The following is a 25,696-nucleotide window of genomic DNA, read 5'->3' on the forward strand; positions in this document are numbered from 1 at the left end:
TAGCGGCAGCAAAATTTATTTTGCAGCCAGTGTAGTCTAGCAACTCTCCGTTGACTTTCGAGCTGGAAAAACCAAACTCAGATCAGGCCAATCACATCGTGTATAGAGTAGGCGGGGCGGGCTTAACATAATGACGACAGAGTTGCGACGGTTCCCTGCTACTTGAAAACAAAGAATGGCGGCTGCTGCTGGCGAACAGCGGTCTTTCGAATCGGCTTTGGCCACGACTCTGGAGGACTTGGAGTTAAGCTTTTCTTTGAGAAAAGAGCAAAGAACGGCACTTAAGTCATTTTTAAAAAAGGAAGATGTGTTCGGAGTTTTGCCGACTGGATACGGCAAAAGTTTAATATACCAACTAGCCTTCTTCGTTGCTCTGATTGGTTGTAGCGCTATCCTATTGCGTGCAGAGGGATTTTGAGAGACAACCGTTTATCCCGCCCCTCGGATTGAGCCGTGCCAATGGTGAGTTGCCAGACCTAACATCTTGATGTAGGTCTGGCTTGCCAGGCTAGAGGATTTCAGCTTCTCATCACATCTTCTGTCCAATCAAATGCTCTCTAGAATCTAAAGCTCCGCCCCCTATGCTATAAGCACCACCTGGCCAAAGCAACCATTAACACGTCACAGAGCAATATGGGTCAGAGATGTGTGTTCAGCTGCTCAAACGCTCGAGTTTTACTCAGTTTTCCAACTGTACGTTGGTTAAGAATGAAATAGGTAGAATATATTCACACCTCTACTATTGAATCCAGCGTATCATCAGCGCTCGGATTCGCTTCCATGGTGCTGTCAAGTATGACTTACAGTCTGTGAGGTAAACTAAACACTATTGGCTATTTGAAAAGGGGGAGGGGCCGTTCAATATGTCCGTCCTCAGCTTCGGTTTCAGTGGAAATTACGTCAACGCATCATACAAAGCTGCGCGTTCCAAGGCACTTCAGTGGGCCTTTAACCCTTCCTCCATCGACATTTCATTCAGTGATGTTAGGCAGTTTTGATTTATATATGCCGTCTAATGTTTGATGATCAAATTATTTTACATTTGTGCAAGCAATCTTCTATGACTTTTTTTCTGCTTCTTCACAGGTGTTTTGATCTGGAAATTTTGTACTAGAAGATACATAATATCTAACTTCCTATCATGGAACACTGAAAACATCGATAGCTGGAAAATTCAGTCAATGGCAGTGAAAGAGTAAAGTAGATTTTAAGTAAATTACACAACCAGTGGACTAGCCTACACAAAAATTCTGATACTCAGAAATAGAAGCATATCTGGTTACTTCAACAACAAAAAAAGGTGGGTTCCTTTAAGGAATAAAGAATCATAATAAATCAAGTCTAGTTTGCAATATGATAGACTTGAACTTGATGCAAACAGCAACCGGTAGTGTCACATAACAGAAGAGAACAGACAGGTAAGTGGATAACAGGATGTTTATTATAACAGAGGGTGGAACGGGAGTGGGAACCAGGCAATGGTGAGTCTATGGCAACAGGAATATTCAGATGGTGACTAAGCTCGATGTTTAATGGATGTTTGGTTCTTGACAGGTGGTGGAAGAGAGGTGAGAGCGATCTGGATGTAGGATGACAAGAGAGGCAATCTCTGTTGAGTCTATCAGGTAAGCATTGCAGGTAGGTAGTCTGTGTGTCATAGGGTAAATGACAAGACCCTATGAAGGTGAAGGTGATGCAGTTATAGGTAGTTATAGGGTGTGCTGATGAAGGAGTGCAGGTGCATTCGGGTGATTGGGAACGAGTGGGTGGATCATGGTGATCTGGTGATGATTGGTGTTGTGATGGTGTGGCTGGCTCTGTGACAGGTAGCCACTGTAGAGAGATAATGAGGTGCAATACATTACTGCTCTTTTTTTGTATCTCTTTAGGGGGTACTATTGATGCAATATTATTCAACTTGGAAACAATAAATTTGGTTGTAATTTAAATGTCAGCTATAACAAAGCATTACAGGAGATAATATGCAATGTACAATATAGTCATTATTCAGTATAATCCACTTATTCTGTCTTCTGATTCGATAGCGTCATGTACAGGAATATGATTTACAGAGTATTAATTGTCTTTTAATTGACCTATCGGTAAGCCCCTCCCCTCGAACGCAGATGAGCCAATGTCAGTTGAGTATCAGTTGCACAGGGACCGGAAATCGGACATCTTTAGATTTCAGCATCGTAGAGAAACATTGGAAGATCCAAAGCTCTCATCGGTTTGATGGTGTTTATGGTACAAAAATGGTAAAACGATGTGCCTGGGGTACTTGTAACACTGATTCCAGGTATCCTGAGAGGATGGGCAATGGAATTTATTTTTACAGACTAGTGCATGATTGTTCATCTGTGCTATGCAGCAGGTTCACATGGTGTATTAATCCAATGATGTGGGCGCAGTAACCTGGTTCCCTAAGGATTCAACCCATTTTCTGGCTGTCATACTCTCGTTAAGTTAATGTTAGTGAGTCCATGCTAACGTACAAACCTAAATAGCTAACTGTTCTCATGTCATGTACAATGTAGGTCAAAAACACATAAACGAAGGTCTAAATTTCAGTGCCTCTACATATCAAACTGGTTAAATGTAAATTAATTGAATCTTACCCTGCGGTATATGAACAGTGTTGATCCTGGATGTTGTCATCTGCGATTGTGACGACCATAACATGAGGCATTTCCCGCTTGCATTGTGATCTGTAAACCCTCGCTTCCAAATTAATCTTGTTACTTACCATATTTATTTTAAAATCTTTTTTATATCCCTCCATGGCATATTTAAGTCCCACTTGAATGCTCCTCATTGAGAGGTGGTCCTTCTGCGTCCAAAACTGTTCAAAAACATCTTGGGGCAAGGTTTTCACACTGACAGCTGTCATTGTAAGACAGTTAGCAACTCGTTTGTTTGTCCGAGTACGCAACAGTAACTAAGGAGGGCGGGGCTTACCAATAGGTCAATTGTGCCCAACTGACCAAGTCAATGTGTCAAGTAACTACATTAGGTGACCAGGAACCAGACTCAGTTAGGAGTTCAACTCTAACAGTTTGAAACAATTTGATAGATGACTCCAGACTATAGCACAAGTCAGTGTTTTTGTAGACTGATGTTATTTCAAATATTAGAAACAATTCCTTCTGCTTGGAGACTGGCATGGACAATGACAGAATTTGGTGAGATCATTGAGGTAGTCTGATGGGCAGGTTGAAAACATAGACCAAAATGACCAGCAAGTCTGTTGTGGGCTTAGCTGACCATAGTGGTTTGCGCTGAGGGCTTATCTGGTCATCGAGGTCAGTGTTGCTCAATTTGACTATCTAGCCTGGATACGATGGCAGAACAAAGCATATCAATGGTAGGATCAGCCATGTGTCTGTTAAATAGGTTGCAGGGATGTAGAGTACACGGAGAAGAGGAGGGGTCCAAGTACTGACCCTTGAGGTACCCCGGGACCAGTCGATGTTCTTCGGACACCTCTCTCCTCCAGCTAACCTTGAAAGACCCACCTCTGAGGTAAGATGCACTCCAGCAAAGTGGAGTTTCTGGGATGTGCAGGAAAGAAAGTGTGGACAAAATTATCTGATGGTTAATTGTGTCAAAAGTTGCAGATAAATCTAGCAGTATGAGAATTTATGATTATGAAAGTTTTAGAGTAAATAAGAAACTAATTAAATTTAAAGAAAAATGATTGTTAAATGTTATATTCCATGTAATGTTGTCTTAATGTTATCTTCCATCAAATCCAGTGATGCTACAATTTTGAATAGAAACATTATCTTTATTCTCAGAATTCCTTTGTTGAAAACTTGGCGTAGGATTGAATGAACACCTCTGTTCACTGGCAAAAGAAGCAAAAAGCAGATTGTCATGCTATGTTTCACACAATTGTCAAGAAATGAGGCCACACTGCTGTATTATGCACTTTATTGGATGTAAGAGCTGCCAATCTGGATTTTCTTTAATACATGTTACGAGTTAGCAGTAGGAACCTGCTCTGCAGATTTTTCGGTTTAGACATGTTTAGTTCTGGCTTAATCTGAAGGTTTGGTTAAGATGATGTAAGAGTGTGTGTGCTTTTCCTAATATATGAGTTATTATATGCATAATAATAAGCAGCATTTGTTTTAGGTGCGTTTATTGTTCGGTTGCATGTGAGAGTGTGTGCAATAATATTTGCAATGTGAAGTCAGCATTTCAGCTCTATACGTGTCCAGAGTAATGATACAAAAGCTGATGAATATTTGTTACATCATTTAGATATGAATGTTTGAGTAAATCTCTAGAAAACATGCCCAGATAAGATATAACTACAAAATCAAAAGAAATAAGAATTTTAAGATCATATTTAAGTCCATTGCTTAAAATAAAATAAATTATATTATGTATGTTTTTACTTACTTGTATTTATTTATTTATTTGCATTGAGGTAATGAAAATTTGGGAGAAAATGTTATTGAAATGGTCATGAAAATAGTCACAATGCAACTCTTAGTCCCAAAATAGGCTTTATTTTTAAATATAACTTCTTATTGTTTTCTTTTGATTTTGGGGTAAAATATGACTGGACATGTTCTCTCCCAGTGACATTCATTATTACATATCATATACGTCTATTTACTGTAAGCTTTCAATTAATATAGTCAGAAGATCATATTGTCTTAGTAAGTAATAGTAATATGAGTTCCTTATGGTATTTTTAGGGTCATAAACAGTGACTCAAACAGTACTCTGTTACTCTATATTCATTTTGAAGATCAAACAATATTTGTATTATAGAATATGACATCTTAATATAGCACACAAACTCACTCTCACTTTCAAACACAGACACACCCACTCATATAGTTTACATAACTTTACTTGAACAGTCCCAGGACAGCTATCCACACTTAAAAGTCTGTAAGATAAGGGATCATTCACATAATGTACTCAAAAAGGTTTAGAGGTTACGAAATCCCTCCAAGGTGGGACAGCCCATGTGTGTGTGTGTGTGTGTGTGTGTGTGCATATTCACAATTATAACATATGCAGTTATAATTCTTGTAGCCTCATTAATATTTTCCCTTCTTTGAGAACCTCAAGGATGGCCACCTTTACAAACAGTTTAAATGCTGTACGTTTGATATGGCTCACTTTAGGAGAGATATGTCATCAGAGAAATCTCCAGCGCCCAGAGGATGAAGGCAGCGCGTAAAACGCCACTGACAGACCATGAGGCACAGAGGCAGCATAAACAGGGCACAGATGCCCGCCATAATGTAGGCGATGGTCATCAATGTGGACTCGTCGGTCTGAGGGACATTGTAGCCACAGTCCTCAAGGTCCACACCATGGAACGGTCCCTCCACTGAGGCCGTACGGAACTCATCGTGGACTAGAGAGAAGGAGAGAAGGAAAATAACAAAGACAAGAACATGAACAAACACAGAATAAGGAAAAGAAGTGGGGTTGGTAGGTGACATGATCTCATTGCAGTAATGTGCCCAGATCATTTATTCTTATGTAAGTAATTCTCAATCATCTCAATGATGATCTCATAAAATCATTATTACTTTTTTATTTTTTTCCTATATTTACTTTGCATTGCATTAGATTTTTCATGTTGTCATTATTCTCTTTCTAGGGAACGAGACGCTGCGTCAATGACGCTTTGGGAACGCCCCTGCGTGATTTTGTCTGAAGCACTTGTGTCAACTAGTCCAATGGCAAGACAGAACATCACGGGCGGGTGATGTCACGACCAGGAAAGCATAAAAGCACATCTGGAATGACCAGCGTTAGCTTCTGTGCCTCAGCAAGCACTAGAGCTTAGATTCTCTGCCCGAGTCCAAACTTGCGAACCTGCGGACCGGGTCGGGCCGATATTTCCCGCCACTATCCCAGGCCCTTTATCAAGCATTTGTGTCTTTTTTAATCATTAACTTTATTAGCCTAATTGGGTGGACAATGCAACGCGTCACGTGTCACGCGCAGCGCCTCCTCCACTTGCACGCATCACTCCGGGCCTGCTGTGCTGTATTGTGTAGCTTCAGTGCAACATGGAGCTTGAAGGTGTAAAGGAAAAAATAAAAACAGGAGAATTAACTTTGAGCAAGTTTGGAGGAAAGTCGGAGGTATGGAACCATTTTAAACAAGTCGTGGGCAGTGACAACATATGTGTTGGCTTTGTCGAGTGTTCACGTTTTTTTTTACCGTTTCTTCATTCGGATCCATTTGCGATCCGCTCCATTCTGAATAAGCAAACAACGCAGTTTACATGCTTCGTCCTGGTTGCATTATTCATTAAGACAATTCTAAACAGATTTCTGTAGTTCAAACAACTCGGAATTGTAGTTGAGAACGTCAGTTATAACGGCCCATGTATTAAAAAATGGTCGGGTTTAAATCGGGCTCATAATTACAGTAAATGTGTTGGGCCGGGCCGGGCTCGGACACATCGTGCACAGGCTCGATTAGGGTCGGGCTTGATTTTTTTGGGCCCGATTTATGAACATAAATTTATGATTCTTTTATTGTATATTGAAACTATTTTAATATAGTTCAGCCTTTTCATCAAAATTCACAGAGCGCTCGGCCAAAAAATCTAATTAGACAAGCTTTTCCTGTCATCAAAATTACAACATCCACGTCGAGGCCCTTCCATTCTTTCCTGATGTCCACTATGAGAATTTGAGATTGCAGATTAAACCCTTTTCAGCTTGGGTATTCAGTTCTTAATTAAAAAAAAAAAACAGACACTTGAGCTATCTGTCCTCTGTCGCGGCGTAGTCCCTTAAGGCCCAGATATTACCCTCCAGGCTGGTTAGAACTACGCTGGCGCTGGTGGGTAAGGCGTATACGTCAGCAGGTAGACCTGTTAAGAGACCTGAAGTATATTCCTCAACAGACTCAAGTCTCTGGGGCTGTATAATGAGGTTGGTTCCCACCTCATTATACGGTGCCCATTCCTCCTTTGTACCCTAGGAGGCCGTTCTGCCAATCCCGCCACCCTCAGTGCTTCAGGGCGCAGCGGTTTTCAGTGAGCTCATGCTCGATTTTCCTCGAAAGGGAACGTATCAGGTAATGACTGTAACCATAGTTCCCTGAGAGGGGAACAAGACGTTGCATCGCCCTGCCATACTTCCTTCATCCCTGTGATCGACTTGCTTCTAATAAAAGAAACTAATGCTTGTCATTCCGGATGTGCTTTTATACTTTCCTGGTCATGACATCACTTGACCGTGATGTTCCGTCTCGCCATTGGACTAGTTGAAACAAGTGCTTCAGACGCAATCACGCAGAGGCGTTCCCAAAGCGGCAATATTTTATTTTATTTGATTGTGGCACAAGTGTCCTAATACTTTCTGAGGCCACTGTAAGTGGAGAAAATGCTCTCTCACCGTGACATGTGCTGACAGCAAAGCCAATGCGTTTGTGTTCTCGGTCAAACACCACATAGAAGCCCTCCATGATGACGGCACCCATTACTGTACCAGTGCTCGACTGAGACACAGCGAATTTATAACAGTCCTCCTGTGCCGACGCCACATCCTCCACCGGCCTCAGGTACTGCTGCAGAGACCCGAGAGAGACAGACACACATCAGCTACACATCCATGCGTTCCCAAACCAATAAAGATGACAAAACAGATAAATGATTGTGTAGACAACAAGAGAGCAAGAAGATTATTTGAAGAAGTCGATAATCTCAGCATGGTCAGTGTATCACTACTGGCTTGTACTTTTGGACCTGCTGTTGTATGAGTCTAGCTTCAAGAGAGCAACTGTACATCTGTGTAGTTATATTATCCTGATGTTATTCATATACCATTTAATCATTTACTTCTTGCTCTTGCCAAGCTTGCTAATGTTGGATTAATTCAAGGGTTTACAACTCTGGCCCTCAAGATCCCCTTTCCTGCAGAGTTTAGCTCCAACTTTCAACCTTAAATTCACCTGCCTGTACCTTTCTAGTGATCCGGAAGACCTTGATCACTTTGTTCAGGTGTATTTGATTAAGATTGAAGCTAAATTCTTCGAGAAACTGGACCTCAAGAGCCAGAGTTGGTGTAATCATATGATTGTGCGGTTTCAAGGGAAATTTGTCTTCACAAACTAGGAATGTCTCAAGGTCATTAATTCACCACGTGTCTATTAACATGTCCGTATAGAAAAAAAAAGATCCAGGCACTCCACCAGGTTGAGTGGTTGTAGCTGGTACAGTGATTGAATTGCATTGAAATTTGAGATATAGTATCCCATGCATTGCACATTTGAGCTCAAGTGTCAAACTTTACTCTTGAAGGGCAACTGTTCTGCAGTGTGTAGCTCCAACCAGCTCCAAAACACCTGCCTGGACATTTCTAGCAGAGATGGTCTTATGACTGGGAGACATGAGGGTCCGTGGCTTTACCAGGAGAAAGCATAAAGGCCAACTTAAGCCGGGTTCACACTGCAATTTTGGCCACGATTTGGCCGTCTGAGACAAATTTTGCAAATCCTAAAAGATTCCTCTGATCCTTGGCTGAAATCTGAATTTATCGTTAGTTTGACATGTTCACAGACAGTCGATTAATGACCGTTGCGATCAAACTTTACCTCAGACGAAATTCTGGCAGTGTCAGAAGATTTGGCTCATAGTCCTGCAGTGCGAGTTCTCCTACAACGACCATCAAATTGTCTTCGTTTTTCAAGACAAGCCATAGAGATTTCTTTGTAGCCACCATTTCAATCCTGTGTGTAACGCAACTCACATCACCGAACGTGTCATTGATTGATGATGTGAAACTCCAGACAAGTTTTCTTGCATGTGTCTGTTGTTAACGCGTCTTGACTGCCATACAGTCTGACATCAATGACAACTGATATCTTACAGTGTGACATGGCTTATAGCGTTCATCATGTTCGTACAGTCTGACAAGCAACAATCGTAAAGGACTATTATAAATTGCCCAATGCACCCGCCTTTAGATCACATGTGCCCTGACAACCAATCAAATTACAGTCTTGATGATATTGAATTTCTTTCAGTCGTGCAACAGTCAATCACTGTTTGTGGATACCATTAACGAGAAGTACCAAAACTAAAGTGCCCTATTTAAGGGTATGGGGAGCGATTTGGGACACAGCCCTTGATTAGCAGGTTCAGGTGTGTTTAATAGGGTAGAGCTGAACTCTGCAGGACAGTGGCCCTCCAGGAGTTTGACACCCCTGTTTTAGCATATACAATTATTTTTCAAGTATTGCATGCTTTCAGAACACATTGCACAGTACATTCTGCAGTAGCTACTGTGACAGTTTGGTTGGCACAAAGGGATAGTTCACCCAAAAATAAAAAATTAGGACTTACTCTAGGGAAAGCAGTCATACAGGTTTAAAAACCACATGAGGGTGAGTGAATAATGAGAGAATTATCATTTTTGGGTGAACTATCCCTTCAACTGTTGCCGCATGAATACAGAATATGGTTTGACCGATAATCAATTTGATCATTCTGACCCATATTTCGACTTTATCCGTTATCTTTATATATGGGTTATGTGGCCAGTTATCACCCAGCAGCCTCTTACCGTAAAACTTCAAATAATAGCCGAGTCCCAAATAGACGCCTGTCTCTTTTACACGCCTGGTGTGGCTACAGATTTGGATAAATAAAGGCCGGTCTCTAATAGAGGCCCGGTCTGTTTTTTAGTTTCGGGTTGTATTTAATCTTCTAAAACCCGTCAGATCGTCTGTTTAAGCCAGTTCTATGGAGCAGATTGCGCACGCAAGAGAGCCCTGCGCATCTGGGCGGGAGCTGTTAGCGCAAGCAAGGCAGACAGAGTTAGCGGAGGCCGGAGAGGGAAGTGGAGGAGAGCGACGAGGAGGAGGAATTCGCCAATGAACTTGTAGTTGAGGATCGCGCACACCGTACGACAAGCGCAGTGCCGCGTCGCGTCTGACAACTCGAGGTATCGCACACCAGACGCGCACTTTGTCATTTTATGGCCAGCAATATAATTATGTTTAAGGATATTATGGAATTAAGATCATGTCTGTACTATGTTATGATTGTACTGTACAATTAAATATAATCGTTGCTTAGTCTTTGCAGTCTGAACACTTTACCTCAGAGCGTCCGTTAACTGAATGAATTGAGAATATCACCTGGAAATCCGATAACATCAGCAATTTTCATTCAAGCAGCTGATTTCTGTAAATGAATGTAAAACTGAATGTATATTGCAGCACAGGGTGAAGTCAGTACAGTATATACATTAACGACGATTTGAGGCAATGTACACTCATAGAGAATAATGTGTTCGAATTTTAAAGATGTGGCGCTGCGCTTCTCGTCTGGTGTGCGACCCCCTTTAGACATACGGAAATATAGTAGGCTAATTCTGACATTAACTGATTTGTTAAACACAAACACAGATATGATAACCTCCTACTGTCATGCTCATCTCAACACTAAATTAAAGGCCTGTCTCATATAGACGCCTGTCTCAAATACAAGCCGGTGCAGTTCGGCGATTTGGGAAAATAAAAGCCCGGGCTATTATTTGAAGTTTTACGGTATATCAGTATGCCATCCTGAGAGTTGTCATAGCCATAGAATGAAGAAAGCAGAATGATGGTACCTGTGGCAGGATGGAGATTCGGAAAGACTGGTTTCTATTTTCACTCATTAGGTAGAGAGAAATGACAGGGAAGATATGCCAGGGTGTGGTGCCCGCCTGCCAACATACCAGCTGCTCCCCCAGCCAAAAACCTGAAGGAAACTGTTCAGTCTGTGGAGACAAAGATGCAATTGTGAGAGAAATCTGAAAACGTTTAGCATGTTCAAGAATGAGTCCAGCTGAGACAGAGTGTGATTTAAACTGACCGATGAAGCCGCTTCAATGGCCTTCACAGCAGCCTGGAACACTTTACGAGGGAGACGCAGGTTTGTAGTGCCGCTGTCCACAATACTCTTATCATAGTTATACTGAGAGAGAGAGAGAGAGAGAGAGAGAGAGAGAGAGAGAGAGAGAGAGAGAGAGAGAGAACAATAAGAATGTCTACTTTTAGCAATGGCTAGTTTAGGTTACACTTTCTTTTTACGGTGTCCTTGTTACAGTGTAATTATACATTTAAGTACTGAGTAATATGAATTAATAACATGTACTTACTATAGGGTTAGGGTAGGATTAGGATTTGGTTGAGGGTTAGTTGCATGTAATTATGCATAATTTACTGTTATTACTATGGTAAGTACATGTAACATGGACACTGCCAGACCTTACCAGGCTTTTTTACTGTAAAATACTGGCAACACCATGTATGAAAGAACTAATGTTAAACTGGTTTGTAAACTGTTTTCACACAGTCAGTTGTAGTTCTTGTGTTTCTCTTTTTTCTGTTCTTGTTTCTCTGTCCTTCAGTGATTCTGCTTATCAGGTGTTCATCAGTGTCTCAATTCACTCACTTCTTTTCATTCAAGTGGACTATATTAGTGAACTAATGTAGGGAATAGTGAATGAGGGTATAGGGTGTGATTTCGATACACAGCCTCTGAGTGTCGACTTTGAGCTCTGTTAATTTACAGTATATTCCTGTAGGCTACTTTCTCAAAAACGACAAATATAACCCAGAATGCATTGTTTTCTACGGTATATTACTGTTTGAATGGAAAATGGTACGATACTGTCAGAATTTTGCCTTTTTTACAGCAAGGGTTAACAGTGTAGTTTGTTTAATAAATAAAAAAGCAGCAGTCTGTTCAATTGCATGCTTTAACCATGACCAACTGGGAGATGTTTCTTCAAATATAGTGTTGGCATTTGGGAAAAAGATCCCTTAAAATGCACTACTAACAATGTCCAACAGCAGGCACTCCTTTGTTTGCTAATGCTCCTTTCACAGGTTATTATTTGGATGCATATACAATAAAATAAAATAATATATGTTTTACAAATGTTTCTTTTGTGCATAGACAGCACACAATCTCATTTCAACACATTTGATAAATGGCTACGCTATTTTTAATTTTGTCATTTCATCTGAATATCAACATTTGTGAGATTTAATCAGTCAAAACAGTTTTAAGGTTAATTGATCTACAGTAGATGTGTGTGTCTGGAAAACAGTGATCTATGACATTACATTATGTTGAATATCAAAGTTTTTTGTGTCTATTTGTCAACAAGGGATTTGTGGATACATTATTGTTTAGTGAGTATACATTACTTAAAAATGAAAATGGGCCACCAGAATTGGCAAAGAAGGACCATAGTGACATGATGTTACTCTTATTATTTTTTAAATTGAATTCTTATTGTAATCTATCGGGTTATTATTCAATATATCCATGAATTAGACACATTTCAGGTCTCTTCACTATATATTAATTGAGTGAAATAATTTAATGTGAATTCTTAGTGTTGATATGACATATCTTCAAATCTTAAAATATGGGCAATTAAATATGTCAATTTTCATATGCCTCTATTAATGTCATGTGAAAAATATATACAAAAGGTTTAAATGTGACCTTCATATAACAATAAAAAAGAGTTTTTTGTTTTGTTATCAGAAACAACCCCAGGGAAATAAAAACACACATGCTTGAATATACTTGAAATGTATTTGTGTGTGTGCTTAGTTTTCTCAGTAGAAATAATGCTTCATGGCAAAAAAAAAAAAAAAAACGAAGACTTGTTCTCACTTCTTTGCAGTCCATATTGAGATCCTGTCCGTTAACCTCAATGCGCACGATGATGACCTCATAATACCACTCTCGTCTGATTGGTGTGTACCACAGCTCCCCAACATACAAGGACGGATCTACTCCCCCAATGATCTGGAAAGAATAAAGACAGTCTGTGAATGAACAAATAATTTAGTATTTTAGTGTTATTTTGGTATTTGTTTTGTTGCACATCACATATAACTTTTTAACAACATGGTAAGTGTGTGATTCAAAGATTTTACTAATTTCATATGACTGCACTTTTGTTCCTCAAAACACACAAATCATATGGATTCATATTTTTATGACGTATTCTTGTCTTTTTATCGGAGCTTGGCAGTCTCAATCTCATTTCGTTTTCCATGGAAGAAAGACAGTCATTTAGAGTAAATGACAGAATTTCAACTTGGGGTCAATTAACCATTTCTTGCACTGAAATGGTCTTCTTCTCTGTCATGTTGTCCTGTTCGATCTTCCCAGCGGCTCTCACCATACTGCCCCCTACAGTGGAGCTGCCGGCGCTGTAGTTCTGGGTGAATCCTGCTCCACAGAGCTGCAGAGAAAACACGTCTGGGACGCTGGTCTGTCTCAACAGAGAGTCGAAGAACGGCTCTAGAGTCTCATCCGGCTGAAAGACGGAAAACCTGATTAGAAGAGACTTTTCATTAAGCATTGTGAAGTTACGACAACACAAGCGCCCATGTTACAGAAACCCTGCAGGAACCGACCCTTGCGATCTCGGCGTAGGCCAGCCCCAGTATTCCCTCCCAGTTGGATCCGTTGATGAAGAAGCGATCCGACTGGGTGATCGCAGCGATGTTGGCCCTCAGAGACACATTTGGGCCGTGAGGAATCGACACCAGATCAGTGCCCAGCTCGCCCTCCCACCGGCCCTGTGTGTACGGCACATACACACCGCGGCCCAGATCTCTGTACGATGATGAACTATCAACACAAACAGGAAAATGTTGATTAGCCTTTATAACATATGTCATGACACATTTGTGTGTGATTAGTTATTACTATACTCACAGAGAACGATGGTAATATCTGTGGAGGAATGGGTGAGCGGCGGCACCGACTGCAAAATTACTGCTGCCCGTATCAACCAAGATGTTCAACTGAAACACAAAGGGATTTAACCTGTGATTAAAGCTGCAGTCCGTAGTTTTTCCTCTTTGTCGCCATCTCTGTTTGAAATCTGCAATTGCAGTTATTCGCAGAATTATCAACTTTACACGGGTTGTGCCTCAGCACGGTTTTGAGGAGAATATGCGGCTGTCAATCACCGCGTTGGTATGGATCCTGGCATTCGCAATCACAGATTCTACTTTTTGGAAGTATGATTAACATAAGAATTTTCACCAGAAAATGTAATCTGAACATATATGTTTTTATTATCGCAATGGTTAGCAAGTAGCCTTTAGCATTGCATATAAATATATTTGTGCCTCATATGGTGATCAGAATCCCCATCGGACTGCAAGGAAGTTAGTGGCACTAAGCACTTTTCCACGTCAAAGACCGTTCTCACGTTGGCGTGGATTTTAGCGTACGCACACACTGTTCAAATCTGTGCATACACACCTTTTATACATGAGGCCCCTAATCTCTAGATGTGGCTCAGGTCTGTGACTGTGACTATTGCTCTGTTGTCAAATGTTTCTGACCTTGTGTGTGTTTGTGAAGGGGTATTTAAGAATGAGATATATTATCGATCTGCCTCGTTCACCAGCGACGGACTGGCAGCCTGCCTCTCAGCGTTAGACTCACTGACTGAGCGAAATGAGATCCACACTGAGGGAGAGAGAGACAGACAGGATGGGAAACCTGAGGACGAGAAAGAGCTGCCAGACATCTTCAGGACTTCACAGATCTCTAGCATGTTTTAGCAGATAGACTGCTATATTGGCCGTTTAAAAGAATGGTTGATTCATGACATATTATATTGATAAATCATACTGACAGACCACTTCTATACATAATACTGCTTTGTTGTAAAAATATCATACTTATACATGCACAAATTTAGTCCAAAATTAACTGAATTGTTCCAAACACATCTCTCCATCTCTATTAGAGAACCGTTTTCCATTCATCAGTGTTTTTGAATTCAACGGTGGTTGATACACACTTGACCCTCTTACCACGTCTGCCTATTCCTCTCAGCAACTCTTCAGCGTTTCTCTCGTGTAGTAAGAATTGAGCTGACTCGTCATGTCATTGATTTGTCCTGTGGGCTTCCTGTTATTCTGCTCACTGAATCTGGCTTGTGTGCATCCTTCCTCTGAGGCCTGCCTTCACCTCGTCTCTCAGTGCTTCCTCTTCTTCATACATTATATGACCTTGTTGACGAGTAATGATATTGTGGCAATGGACCGTTGAAGATGTTTGGTGTGCAAAAACACTAATTCATTTCCTTCCACATCATTTTTAAGCTTGTGTATGACCCAGTAGACGGGCACACAAAACAGCTATAGTGATGATACTAGCTCAGCATACGAGTTCTCTCTCTCTATCAGAGGAAAATGGGGCTTTATCACTCTGTGAGAACTTAGATCAAGTCTTCCTGTAGCTTAAACAGTAGAGCATGACACTAGCAATGTCATGAGTTTAATTCCCAGCAAATGCATGAATTAAGCAAATGTTTTGCTTAAATGTAAAGTAAGTCGCTTTGGATGCATAAATGTCCTTTTCAATGCAAACGTTTTAATAGAACAATTATTGTTGGTACATGTTTCTTATAACAAAAAGATGGAATGTAGATCTGTAGTAGTGTATGTTCTGGGCAATAGTGCACTATTATTCTAAGTTTACACAACAGTTTTTAAATAAAAACAGCATTTTTGCCATTCATTTACACGACAACAGCGTTTTGGCGGCCTGAAAACGCAAACTAAAACGTGTTTCAGGGTACGTTTACACGAAAACAATGTACTAAAAACAGAAAAGTTTGCCGTTTGCATTTTTCGCGTACAAATGACAACTTTGTGAAAACAATCCCCATTCACACGGATTTGCGAAAATGTCTAAAACACTGTATTCTGCTGCCAGGCCAGTAGATGGAGATGTCACTTTGTAAAGAAACACTGCGCGCCTATAGACTGAACACGTAATATGCATGAGCATGACGTCACTGTTTTTACAAATTCGCATTTTTGTAGTTTACAAAATAACGGTATCGTAACAAGGCGATAACGGTATCGTTTTCATAAACTTGCACTTTGAATCACGTTTTCAAAAGATTGCCCTAAAACACATTTGTCATGTAAATGAACAGCCAAAACACATATAAAGCTATCCGCTTTCAGTTTGAAAATAGTGTCGTGTTAACGGCCCCTCAAAGTGCACGTTTTTGAAAATGATACGGTTATCGTCTCCATTAGCGCTGCTCGATTAATCGTTAAAAGGTCGCGATCTTGATCCAAACACCCACACAATCTTACAACTATACTGTGTCTATTAAACCTCTGACAAAATCACACCGGAACATTCAAATCGGTGTTTGCACGGCCGCTGATCCAGAAAGAACCGCTGGGATGTAGGCTATAGGTATAAAACTGCTTCACAAACAGTCTTTTCAACCACACACTATCATGATTTATATGTTACAAATATATTATTACAGAAGAACTGAGATAAATGTGCAAATTCAGATATAAACACTGATGTCTACAGAAGTGATTAAAATCGAGTGAATTACCTTTTAAAAGTAACATGGTGCTTCAAATAACGATTGCATTGATTACATTGTTACGCCACCAGGTGGCGACAAGTGACTTAATACAATGTATTTCTCATTGAATCAATCAAGAGATGTTCAAAAAACGCTAATTCATCCAGTAATGAAACAAGTGAAGTCTTTATGAGCGAGTCATTGAATTGTTTATTCAAACCAATTTTTTTTAATAATGAATTCAGAATCATTGAACATTTTAAACAGACCGCAGCAATAAATATTTGTCAGAACCGCTAGTTAATATGTTATTTTGTTTAGTTATCTGTTTGTGGGAGAATCATGATTCTCAGTTTATCCAGAATCGTGGATCTGTAGTCTCATTTATGAAAAAAAAGTGACGTTATGGCTGCATCCGAAATCGCATACTTCTCTACTATACACAGTAGGTGAAAAACAGTATGTGACAAAGTTAGTATGTCCGAATTCACAGTACTCATAAAAGAGTAGGTATAAAGTACCCGGATGAGATACTACTTCTGGTGAAATTCTGAAGTGTGCATGATGGACACTTTACTATCCCATGAGGCCTTGGGAGTACGTCCAGATTACATTCATACTACATAGAACATAATGTTTTTTTGTTTGTTTTTTTGCGGCTGTGAAGTAATTACTTATTCAAAATAAGTACCAACTCAAGAGAGGAAGCGATTTCGGATGCATCCCCCAATTCCCAGGTGTATTACGTGTTCAGTCTATAGGTGTGCAGTGTTTCTTTACAAAGTGACATTGCCAACTACTGGCCTGGCAGCAGAATACAGCGTTTTCAGTCGTTCTCAGACTCAGATCCGTGTGAATGGGGATCAGGGCTGGAGCTGTGAAAACTGATCCCCGTCTCAGCCTGTGCTCTTCACTACAGCTGTGACAGGAGGACACAACCCATACACTTCACAAAACAGACTGTTGTTGTTTTAATCCCACAGTCAGCGTTTAGTCTTTTAATCAATGGTCTAATATTTCCATAAGGCACAAAGATCTAAATGAAACACGTCATGCTTGGAATGGAATACAAGCATACTGTAATGTGGACTACTATAAAAATAAAATAAATAAAAAACACCAGAAAACACCAATAACTAGAAGGTGACAATTACGCAACCTATAGACTGCATATAGCAAATTAAACTACCAGTTTAACACAGTATTACTGTTGGAATAACAGAAAGTGTATATCTCTTTAAATCACATTTTTATTTCACCAGTTCAGTAAAAAAAAAAAAAATAGTATAGGCCTACTTCATTGCTTAAATCTTTTCTTTCTTTTTTTGTATTTAAAGTAATAGCCTATGTTAATATGTAATCATTTTCGAAAACGGGTTCCAAGTTAGATAAATGTTAATTATATTATGGTTATTTGGATATATTTCTGTATTTCACTATTATTGTGACAGCCATGCTTAAAGACAACTTCCACATTTCAGCCCATTTTTAGCCTTGATAAATAACATAAAACACAGCGTGAATAGATTATGTTGTCTTGGACCAATCTTTACTGTCCAAGAAAATTATGAAAATATAACATTTGAATGGCCTTTTTTTTTTCCTGGGGAGAGCAAATGTCAATAGGCTACATCACAAACAGTATGGGTAGTGTGGAAGTGTGCTGTTTTGTTATATGGTGAGAGAGCCCGTTTATTTGGATTCAGTCTCACCTTCTGAGGTGCGGTGCCCACGGCCATTTCGATGTAATAACCTTGTCCTGACTTTCCACGAAGGTTGTCAATCATGTTTACAAAATTCATCCCACGGACTCCTCTGCGTGTCCGGGCGGCTCTCGAGGGGCCCCGGGGGGCCGCGGGCTGTGAGAGGGGCCCCTGCTGCAGGGGGACACGGAGCAACACTGAGCCCGAGCTGCCAGCGGAGGAGGTGAACGGTAGAAGGGCCATCAATGCCCATGAATACAGAAGCGGCACTCTCATCTTTACACGCTAGAAAATCCCTTTGTTTACTTTAGAACGCGTCAAGTGGCGGATCCCTAAGTTCTATTATGGCGTCATAATGCACAGAATGCCGACAGCAGAATGCGCAAATTCCAAATCCCAAATCCCAGCGAGCACTAAAGGACATTCGGGCTTATGTTTATTATCCTTCGTTTTCTCCATCCTCCGCATCTACAAACAACGGCAAACATTCCCGTTATCCACATTCTTAATTATAAGAATTGTTTATGGAGATTCCGAACTTGATGTCTATTCAAAACCTTCCCAAGTGATCTTTAAGAAACGAACTGTTAAATTGAGACGTTCTATTTAAATAAATGCGGTAGTAAAGCAGGTGGGCATCGCTCGTTTAGAGTTCGGTTGTTGAATGTCTGCCATTGAAATGTGCTCGACGTCGTGTCCATTTAAAGCTGTCTTTTGCCCTTTGATAATTTGACGGCGCAATAATCCGCATCTATATGTCCTCAGACAGCTCCTGCCTCCTCCTCCATCTTCCCTGCATCCGCACGCACTGGAGCGATGTCCGAATCCTGACTTAATCATTAGGATGAATCAATTCTGTTGAATGATTCAGTCAGAGCGATTCGCGAAGCGTCCGACTGAAAGTGGTTTGAAGTAAAATAAAATAAAAATAAAAAATGTTAGGTGGTCCCACAAACAACGCACATTCCACGCAACATTTCTCCTAAGAAAAACAGGCTACAATGATATAGCTAAATATCCTGAGGTTTGATAGGGTGAAACGTTTTATTGAACCGGTTCATTGGAGCAAACAGCCCGAACGAACCGATTCGCAAAAATGAATCAGACATCCCTTACACTAGCGCACTGAGCGGACTCCACACACTAATGTCAAGCGCTGGAAATGATGCATCATGGGGCTTGAAGTTTATTCATCAGACCATTATCCTCATGTGCTGTAGCCTATAACATATTTATAAAAAATAAAATAAAAACTTAAATTGAGTTGTGTTTTCATGTTAATTGTTTACACTGCCTCAGCATCTATCTATCTATCTATCTATCTATCTATCTATCTATCTATCTATCTATCTATCTATCTATCTATCTATCTATCTATCTATCTATCTATCTATCTATCTGCATAATAAAGGACTGTTTAAATGAATCACGCTCATCCGCACAAGGGTCTTGTTAGCCCATCAGACCTCGGTCTGCTCTGGCCGGCAGGCCGTCCCACTGGCAGGGTAATGTGAAGAACACAGGAGTGCTGTAGAAATGAGCATGTGAACCTCCATCCCTCCTGTCTGTACTGCAGTCCATCCCTTCACTATACGACAGTGCCGCTTCATCCATCGCTGTCTGTAGGGTTGGATCATGAGGATTTGTACGAACTGCAAAGGGAGAAGCAGAGGTTTACGACAAACAAGATTAAAAAAAATATATATTAAAATAGAGACTGCCTACAATAAAGGTCACTTATACAATTCTTTTTTTCCAATTAAACTGTTGTTAAAGAGCCCCTATTATGGTTTTTCGAATATTCTCTTTCATGCTGTGTGTAATATAGCTGTCTGTGAATGTTAACGTTCTGCAAAGTTGTAGTCAAAAGTCGAAAGTGCATGAGAAATAAAGTTATTGTCTCTCAAAAGAAATAATCAACTCTGAACTGCCCAAAAGAGACACCTGTAATTCGAATCCCACTGCGTTACTAGATGATACATTTGCATAATGTCCGCCTATGTTCTACGTTGTCCTCAAACAAGCTTGCTTCTCAAATCTCGGAGTTTAATGTGGGATTCACAGAACCCTTGCTCTAGAAAGATGGGTCAGTACTCAGTTTATTTGGACCAACCTGCTCCTCAGAATCACAACCTGTAAGTCAGAATAATTAATGATGTATATTTCTACTGGGTGTTCAAAATATGTAGTTTTGAGTTTTATATTCTGTAGGTCTCCGGCTAACCGGCTAACTCAGGTTATTACGGTCTTACTGAAATACTTCTGCTTATCAGCTGTGTGTCACTATTACCTAAAACTGTCTATTAGTGCAGATTGCCTGTCGTTCTCACTACTTTGAGTAAAGATAAAGGATGGAGCAAGATTTGTTTTACAAACTTTAATGTTACATCAGTCATTCGCGTTATCGGCTTCCTGCATATAGCACTGCAATAAATTAGAAATATACACATGGGTTTATTGATGGAATTACAATTGAAACATCTCATCATGTTCCTCAAACTGAGTAGCGCATCACTGAGAAACTGCGTGAGTCGTCCTTGCAATGAAGGTTTGGGTTAAATAACTAGTTCTTCCAATGTTTCGTCATCGGACTCACGCTCGCATTGAAATGGTAAAATCAGTTTCATCGTTAATGTCTTTACAGTGTGTACAATCGCTGATTTAGAAAGCCTCCGGAGCTGAAGTTCAGTTATGGTAATGGGCATTTCGTTTCCGACAGGTGCTGTAAGCGGTAGACCAATCACAACAGACTGGGTCATCTGACCAATCAGAGCAGAGTATCTTGTGGAAAGGAGGGATTTAGAGAGACTGAATAATCCAATGAGTTGTTTGAGAATCATTGAAAAATGTGGTGATTGTGCAATGTATATTATGAGAAAAGTTTAGTTTTTTTACCTTTGATGCATGTAAACCTGTTGTAGGAGACTCCAAAACAACATTAGGAGGCTTTAAAATAACTTGGAGGCACTTTAAAATATGCGAAAAAAATATATTTTTTAATTGTTGGATATTATTGTCTACAGAAGCTATGAAATTAGCCTTGGCAATAGCAAGAAGAGTCATCCATTTTCCCCCCAGAATGTTAGAAATAAATCCTTTAAATAAAAGCAGTAAGTGCACTCACGCGGTGCCTGTGGTTGGTGTGGTGGCCTCTGGTCTTCACGCACAGCTCCGCTCACAGATGTTCCCTCAAACAGGGTCCAGGGCAAAGACAGTCGAGGAGATTTGGTTTGGCATTGAGCTGAAGGTCTAAGATCAGAAAGCATAATTAGGCTCATAGTATCCATTCGATAACAGCTGGAGATAGTATAACAATTACAGAAAGTCACACTAACCATACAAATCTCTGGTCTAATGTTACACAGCATTAACATCTACCTGTTTTCAGAATCTGCTGTTCGAAAGCCTTTCGCAAAGGGGTTGCAAGCGATCTTCAGCTGGGTAATCTGTGACAGGAAAGACACGAGCATCATATAGACTCACTGCAAATACTTTATGCTCAAATTATTATACAGTTCTTGATAAAAAAAATACAGCTCCATTATTTTTCAAAATGTCTACCCATCAAAAATATAAAGAGAAAAAAATAATAACAATTGAGTAGTGGACTGTTAGGTGTGGTTTGGGTTAGTAGAATAAGTTGACATGTATTTGCAGGGTCACTTATAGTCAGTAGAATGTCTGTTGAGGAGCATCACAATAAAGAGTTAGCAGATATTGAGCAGACAGTCTACTAATACTCTAATAAAGCAATAAGCCCCTTGAAGCCGTGTTTTACCGTGGATATAGAACAGCTAAGGGGCGTTGTTAGGCGCGGAGCGGAGTGCCTAAAACCCCCTTAGCTTTTCTAAATTCACTGTAAAACACGGCTTCAAGGAGCTTATTTATAAAGTGGTTACTCCATAAAAATATTCATTTTAATATTTCTTTTATTCATAAAATAACCACCAGCTACAAAAAATATACCGTTATAACACATTTATTCCTCCGCCAAGCAATGTAGTTCCAAAGAGGTTGCCAAGCAAAACATGCAGCAACAAAGAATCGGCAGTTGTGCAGTAATACTAATGTAATGCGATCACAGGTGTGTGTTTGTTGAGTAATTTACAACGGCTTCGAACGTGGCTCAACCAATCAGAATCAAGGACCGGAACTATCTGCTTTATAATGAGAGTTAGTTGACAAGTAGGTTCAAGATTACTTGAATTTATCTAAAGTGGACCATCGAAACAAAATATTACCAAAATTGATTAGAATTTGCTAGACTACTTTACTAACACTTGCTAGTTACTTACTAATGGAATCCTGTTTGCTAGTCCTAGGCTTATGGGCTGTTTGAGGAATGTGTGTATGGATGTTGGGTGTTTGGTACCCTATGGTTCTGGTAGGCGGTGACTGCGATGAAGCGAGTTTCTGGGAAACTGAAAGTGCAAAAGTTGCGGTGAGCGAAGCGCTGACTGTTTCTGCTTCTGTCCACCAGAACCACGTGCAGTCTCGGCTGGTAGCGGTGCATGGAGTTCAGGATCATCTAAGACACATGCACAGGAGTGTGAACCTCTGCAGGATCCAGACAGTTATGTACGTTTGTGTGTGTGTGTGTGTGTGTGTGTGTGTGTGTGTGTGTGTGTCTGTGTGTGTGTGTGTGTGTCTTACGTGGCCATTATCGTCCAGCAGGTTGTTGGTGAGTTTGAGGCGGTCGAATGAGACCGTCTGTTTGATCCACTGGGATCCCCGTGCGGGTGAGTCTGGGTGGAAGTGCACTCGTCCCGGGGCAGCGATATCTCCTCGTCCCGCTACCAACCAGGAGGAGCTGTGGAACGCATACCTGCACACAGGAACATCAAGAACGTCCAAAATATGCCCGCTCTCAAATCAAAACAGAACCAACATATCGAAGACCAGGGTTTGGCGTAATGCAGTGCATGAGGTCTGTGCACTAACATTTAAAATATGTTACTTTTAATTCTTAACTACAATACAATTTTAATTCTGTTGATTTTATAGAGTGTATAACATCATGTTAAATCCCCATATTCATGAGAAAATAAAGGATAATTAATTCAGGGCATAACAATTGTCCCTGAGCTCTCAGTCAGGACGGCCCTGAAATGGAAGAGGTCAACAACACCCTACTTTAAGCATTTTCATGATTGCGCTGTAAGATTTGTGTTCAAATTGTTTGTAGTGTCCTGTTACAGTAAACTGTTGGGCGTGGAACAACATTAAATTAGGTTGTTTTTAGAGTATCTAAAAGGCAAAAACTATAAAAAAAGAGCGTCTTTTGGAGTTTCTTCAAACTTGTCTGGACATTATGCTAAATTTATTAAAATTGTTAAGAAGCCTTTTCTGTCGAGATACCTGTATCGTTTGTCATCAACAGGAATAAAGTCCATTAGAAGAACATATTCTGCTGCTGGGTCCATGCCTGAAATGTGTACTTGAAATGTAGGAAACATCCTTCTGTATAAACACAAACAACATATCAGTGTCCACAGATATGACATTCAAAAATATGAATAACGTTAGCGGTATAGTAGTGGTGTTTTCTGAGGCAACCATCACTATTACTATTGCTCAAATCTCTAACCCCATAACCATTGAAGTTTGGTACCGTTTATGATGCCATTATGAAAGGACTCTTTGGAAAATGCCTAGAATAGCCTAGCAAACACTCATAACATCTTTACAACCTCAAAAAACACTAACAATACACTAATCACCATTCACATTTTATTGTAAAAACGGAATTACACATGATATAATGCTTCAAAGAGGTCGTATTAGCAGATGCAAATGTGTAGTATTTGATGAAACCTTCCAGCTTTTGTGACAATCATCTCGGTGCTCAGCTGGTCAAACTGCCGCCACAGGCTCTGCATTTCCAGCTGAACTCTGACACTGGCAACTTCAGGCGCTTTGCTGCACGTCCGCCCCCCGTCTGGAGAACACGGCAGGACCAGAGGACCAGCCTGCACCAACTCCGAGACTACAGATACAGGAGAAGGGTACAGAAAAACACCTTAAAGACAGAGTGTAACGAATGTCCACTGAAGGCAAGTTGATGTGCAGTTTATTTCAAATAAAACATGAACTAAATACAAAAGAAACAAAGACCTTAAACCATGGCCTAAACAAACTCATCAACAATAGGTTACGAAGACAAAGCTAGACAAGAGACAATGGTAACATGAGAGTTATATATATATATATATATAAACAAAGACTAATGACTTAACAAGACACACTTGAAAGCAATGAACAATGAACCAATGAGAACGTGGCACAAAGACAAGGCACTAGGAATGACACTAGGGAAGCACATGTCAAAAAGGATCCATGACTATGAAAACTACAAAACCAAGACACTTGAAGTGAGATGTGAGTATATATATTCAGTGATATGCTCAATTTCAATATCTCACTGTTTCAAGGATGCTACGATATTTTACTTTAAAACCAAGAGGAAAAATACTATTTTTATTTCACAAAGTACAAATAAAGGAAAATATGAATATTACCATTCATCATTACTGCTGTACTCTGAAGCCTGGTCCAATATCCAGTTGCATGCACAATCTCGTCTGAATGTGTCTGATCCCATGCATCTGTGCCTCATGATGGTGCAGTCGTGGCTTTATATCTTCTGAGAGATCTAATATGCAGTGTTTCAGCACCTCATCCATATCACTCACTCACAACCCATGACCCACGATGCCCACAAACTTACTCTGTATTGCACTCAAGTATTTGTTAATTACATTTAGATCACCCAACATTATTGACTGCGAACAGAAGAATCTGTTGGTCGTGGCAGCAATTGATCGATGCTCCGGTGTCACACCTCCAACACTCAACAAACAGCTAATTGGACTTTTACCACCATTGTTCTTATGGACAAAGCTTTGCTGCAAGGTCACAGTGATGACCTTTGATCTAGGATTACTCACTTAGGGACTGAATAGCTCTCTATGTGCACTCTTCAACTGGGGGTTACAGTCCTGTCAAGCAGTGAAGACAGATCTGTTAATAACGTCCATGCACATTTATGGAGCATTTCTGCAATATGCTCTTTTTAAGAAGTAATAGTGTTGCTTTATATAGGAAAGAAAAATCTGATGATGAGATTTCTTTAATATCTCAGTTGTTCTCCATGATCAACTTGATATTGCAACTTTAACATAACTGTCTTTGTCCAGTTTTACCAAAAGCTTCCCATCACATTTTGGACCATATTCTTGGATTTTAATGCAAATCTAGATACAGGAGAGTGCTTCTGAAACTGGATTATCAAGTTTTAACTTGTCAGTACGCCTAAATAGCACAGGATTGGTTTATGTTTGTTTTTGTTTTGTTTTTTGTTTTTTTATTATGGTTTGGTGTTGACACAGTCTTGCCTGTGGACATTAATATGGCCACCACATCCATCTTGCCCTATCACTAATAAGTAAGAGATCACTAAACCAGGATATATTGATCAGCGGTGACACATTTTTGTAATCAACTCATTAATCAGATCTAAAATGTAGAAAAAGGGTGTATTTTAAAGGCCATTGTTGTGCATTTGCATGAAACAGATAAGCAATGTTGGTGTGCAATACCAACAACACCAACATTGTA

The 25,696-nt window shown here is 40.1% G+C and overlaps 2 protein-coding genes across 2 annotated transcripts; both read right to left on the minus strand.

Annotated features, from left to right (window-relative positions):
• Positions 1–3,916: 3,916 nt before the first annotated feature.
• bace1 (beta-secretase 1) lies at positions 3,917–18,913 on the minus strand. The gene is made up of 9 exons (XM_084125412.1): positions 18,089–18,913; positions 13,733–13,821; positions 13,429–13,645; positions 13,191–13,328; positions 12,677–12,811; positions 10,856–10,957; positions 10,611–10,760; positions 7,389–7,560; positions 3,917–5,383 (listed from the first exon to the last, which is right to left on the minus strand). Exons 1-9 carry the CDS (start codon positions 18,353–18,355, stop codon positions 5,139–5,141), a joined length of 1,515 nt encoding a protein of 504 aa, XP_083981538.1. The 5' UTR covers positions 18,356–18,913; the 3' UTR covers positions 3,917–5,138.
• A 618-nt stretch (positions 18,914–19,531) lies between these two features.
• On the minus strand, positions 19,532–25,504 carry LOC311090429 (T-box transcription factor TBX1; the record flags this gene model as incomplete). The annotated part of the gene is made up of 8 exons (XM_084125683.1): positions 19,532–19,731; positions 21,204–21,376; positions 21,458–21,525; positions 22,452–22,607; positions 22,733–22,904; positions 23,438–23,539; positions 23,894–24,065; positions 25,474–25,504. The coding sequence occupies 8 exons, from the start codon at positions 25,502–25,504 to the stop codon at positions 19,532–19,534; spliced, it is 1,074 nt and encodes a 357-aa protein (XP_083981809.1).
• Between the last annotated feature and the right edge of the window lie 192 nt (positions 25,505–25,696).

Source organism: Abramis brama (assembly GCF_963993115.1).
Source record: "Abramis brama genome assembly, chromosome: 10".
Classification (NCBI taxonomy): Eukaryota; Metazoa; Chordata; class Actinopteri; order Cypriniformes; family Leuciscidae; genus Abramis; species Abramis brama.

Excerpts from the sequence above, each read along its gene's own strand:
- bace1 (XM_084125412.1), bottom strand. The coding sequence starts at position 18,355 with ATGAGAGTGCCGCTTCTGTATTCATGGGCATTGATGGCCCTTCTACCG. Across the intron at positions 13,329-13,428 it reads CCTACGCCGAGATCGCAAGG|CCGGATGAGACTCTAGAGCC; the intron begins GTCGGTTCCTGC and ends TCCGTCTTTCAG. Across the intron at positions 5,384-7,388 it reads TGCTGTCAGCACATGTCACG|TCCACGATGAGTTCCGTACG; the intron begins GTGAGAGAGCAT and ends CCTTCTCTCTAG.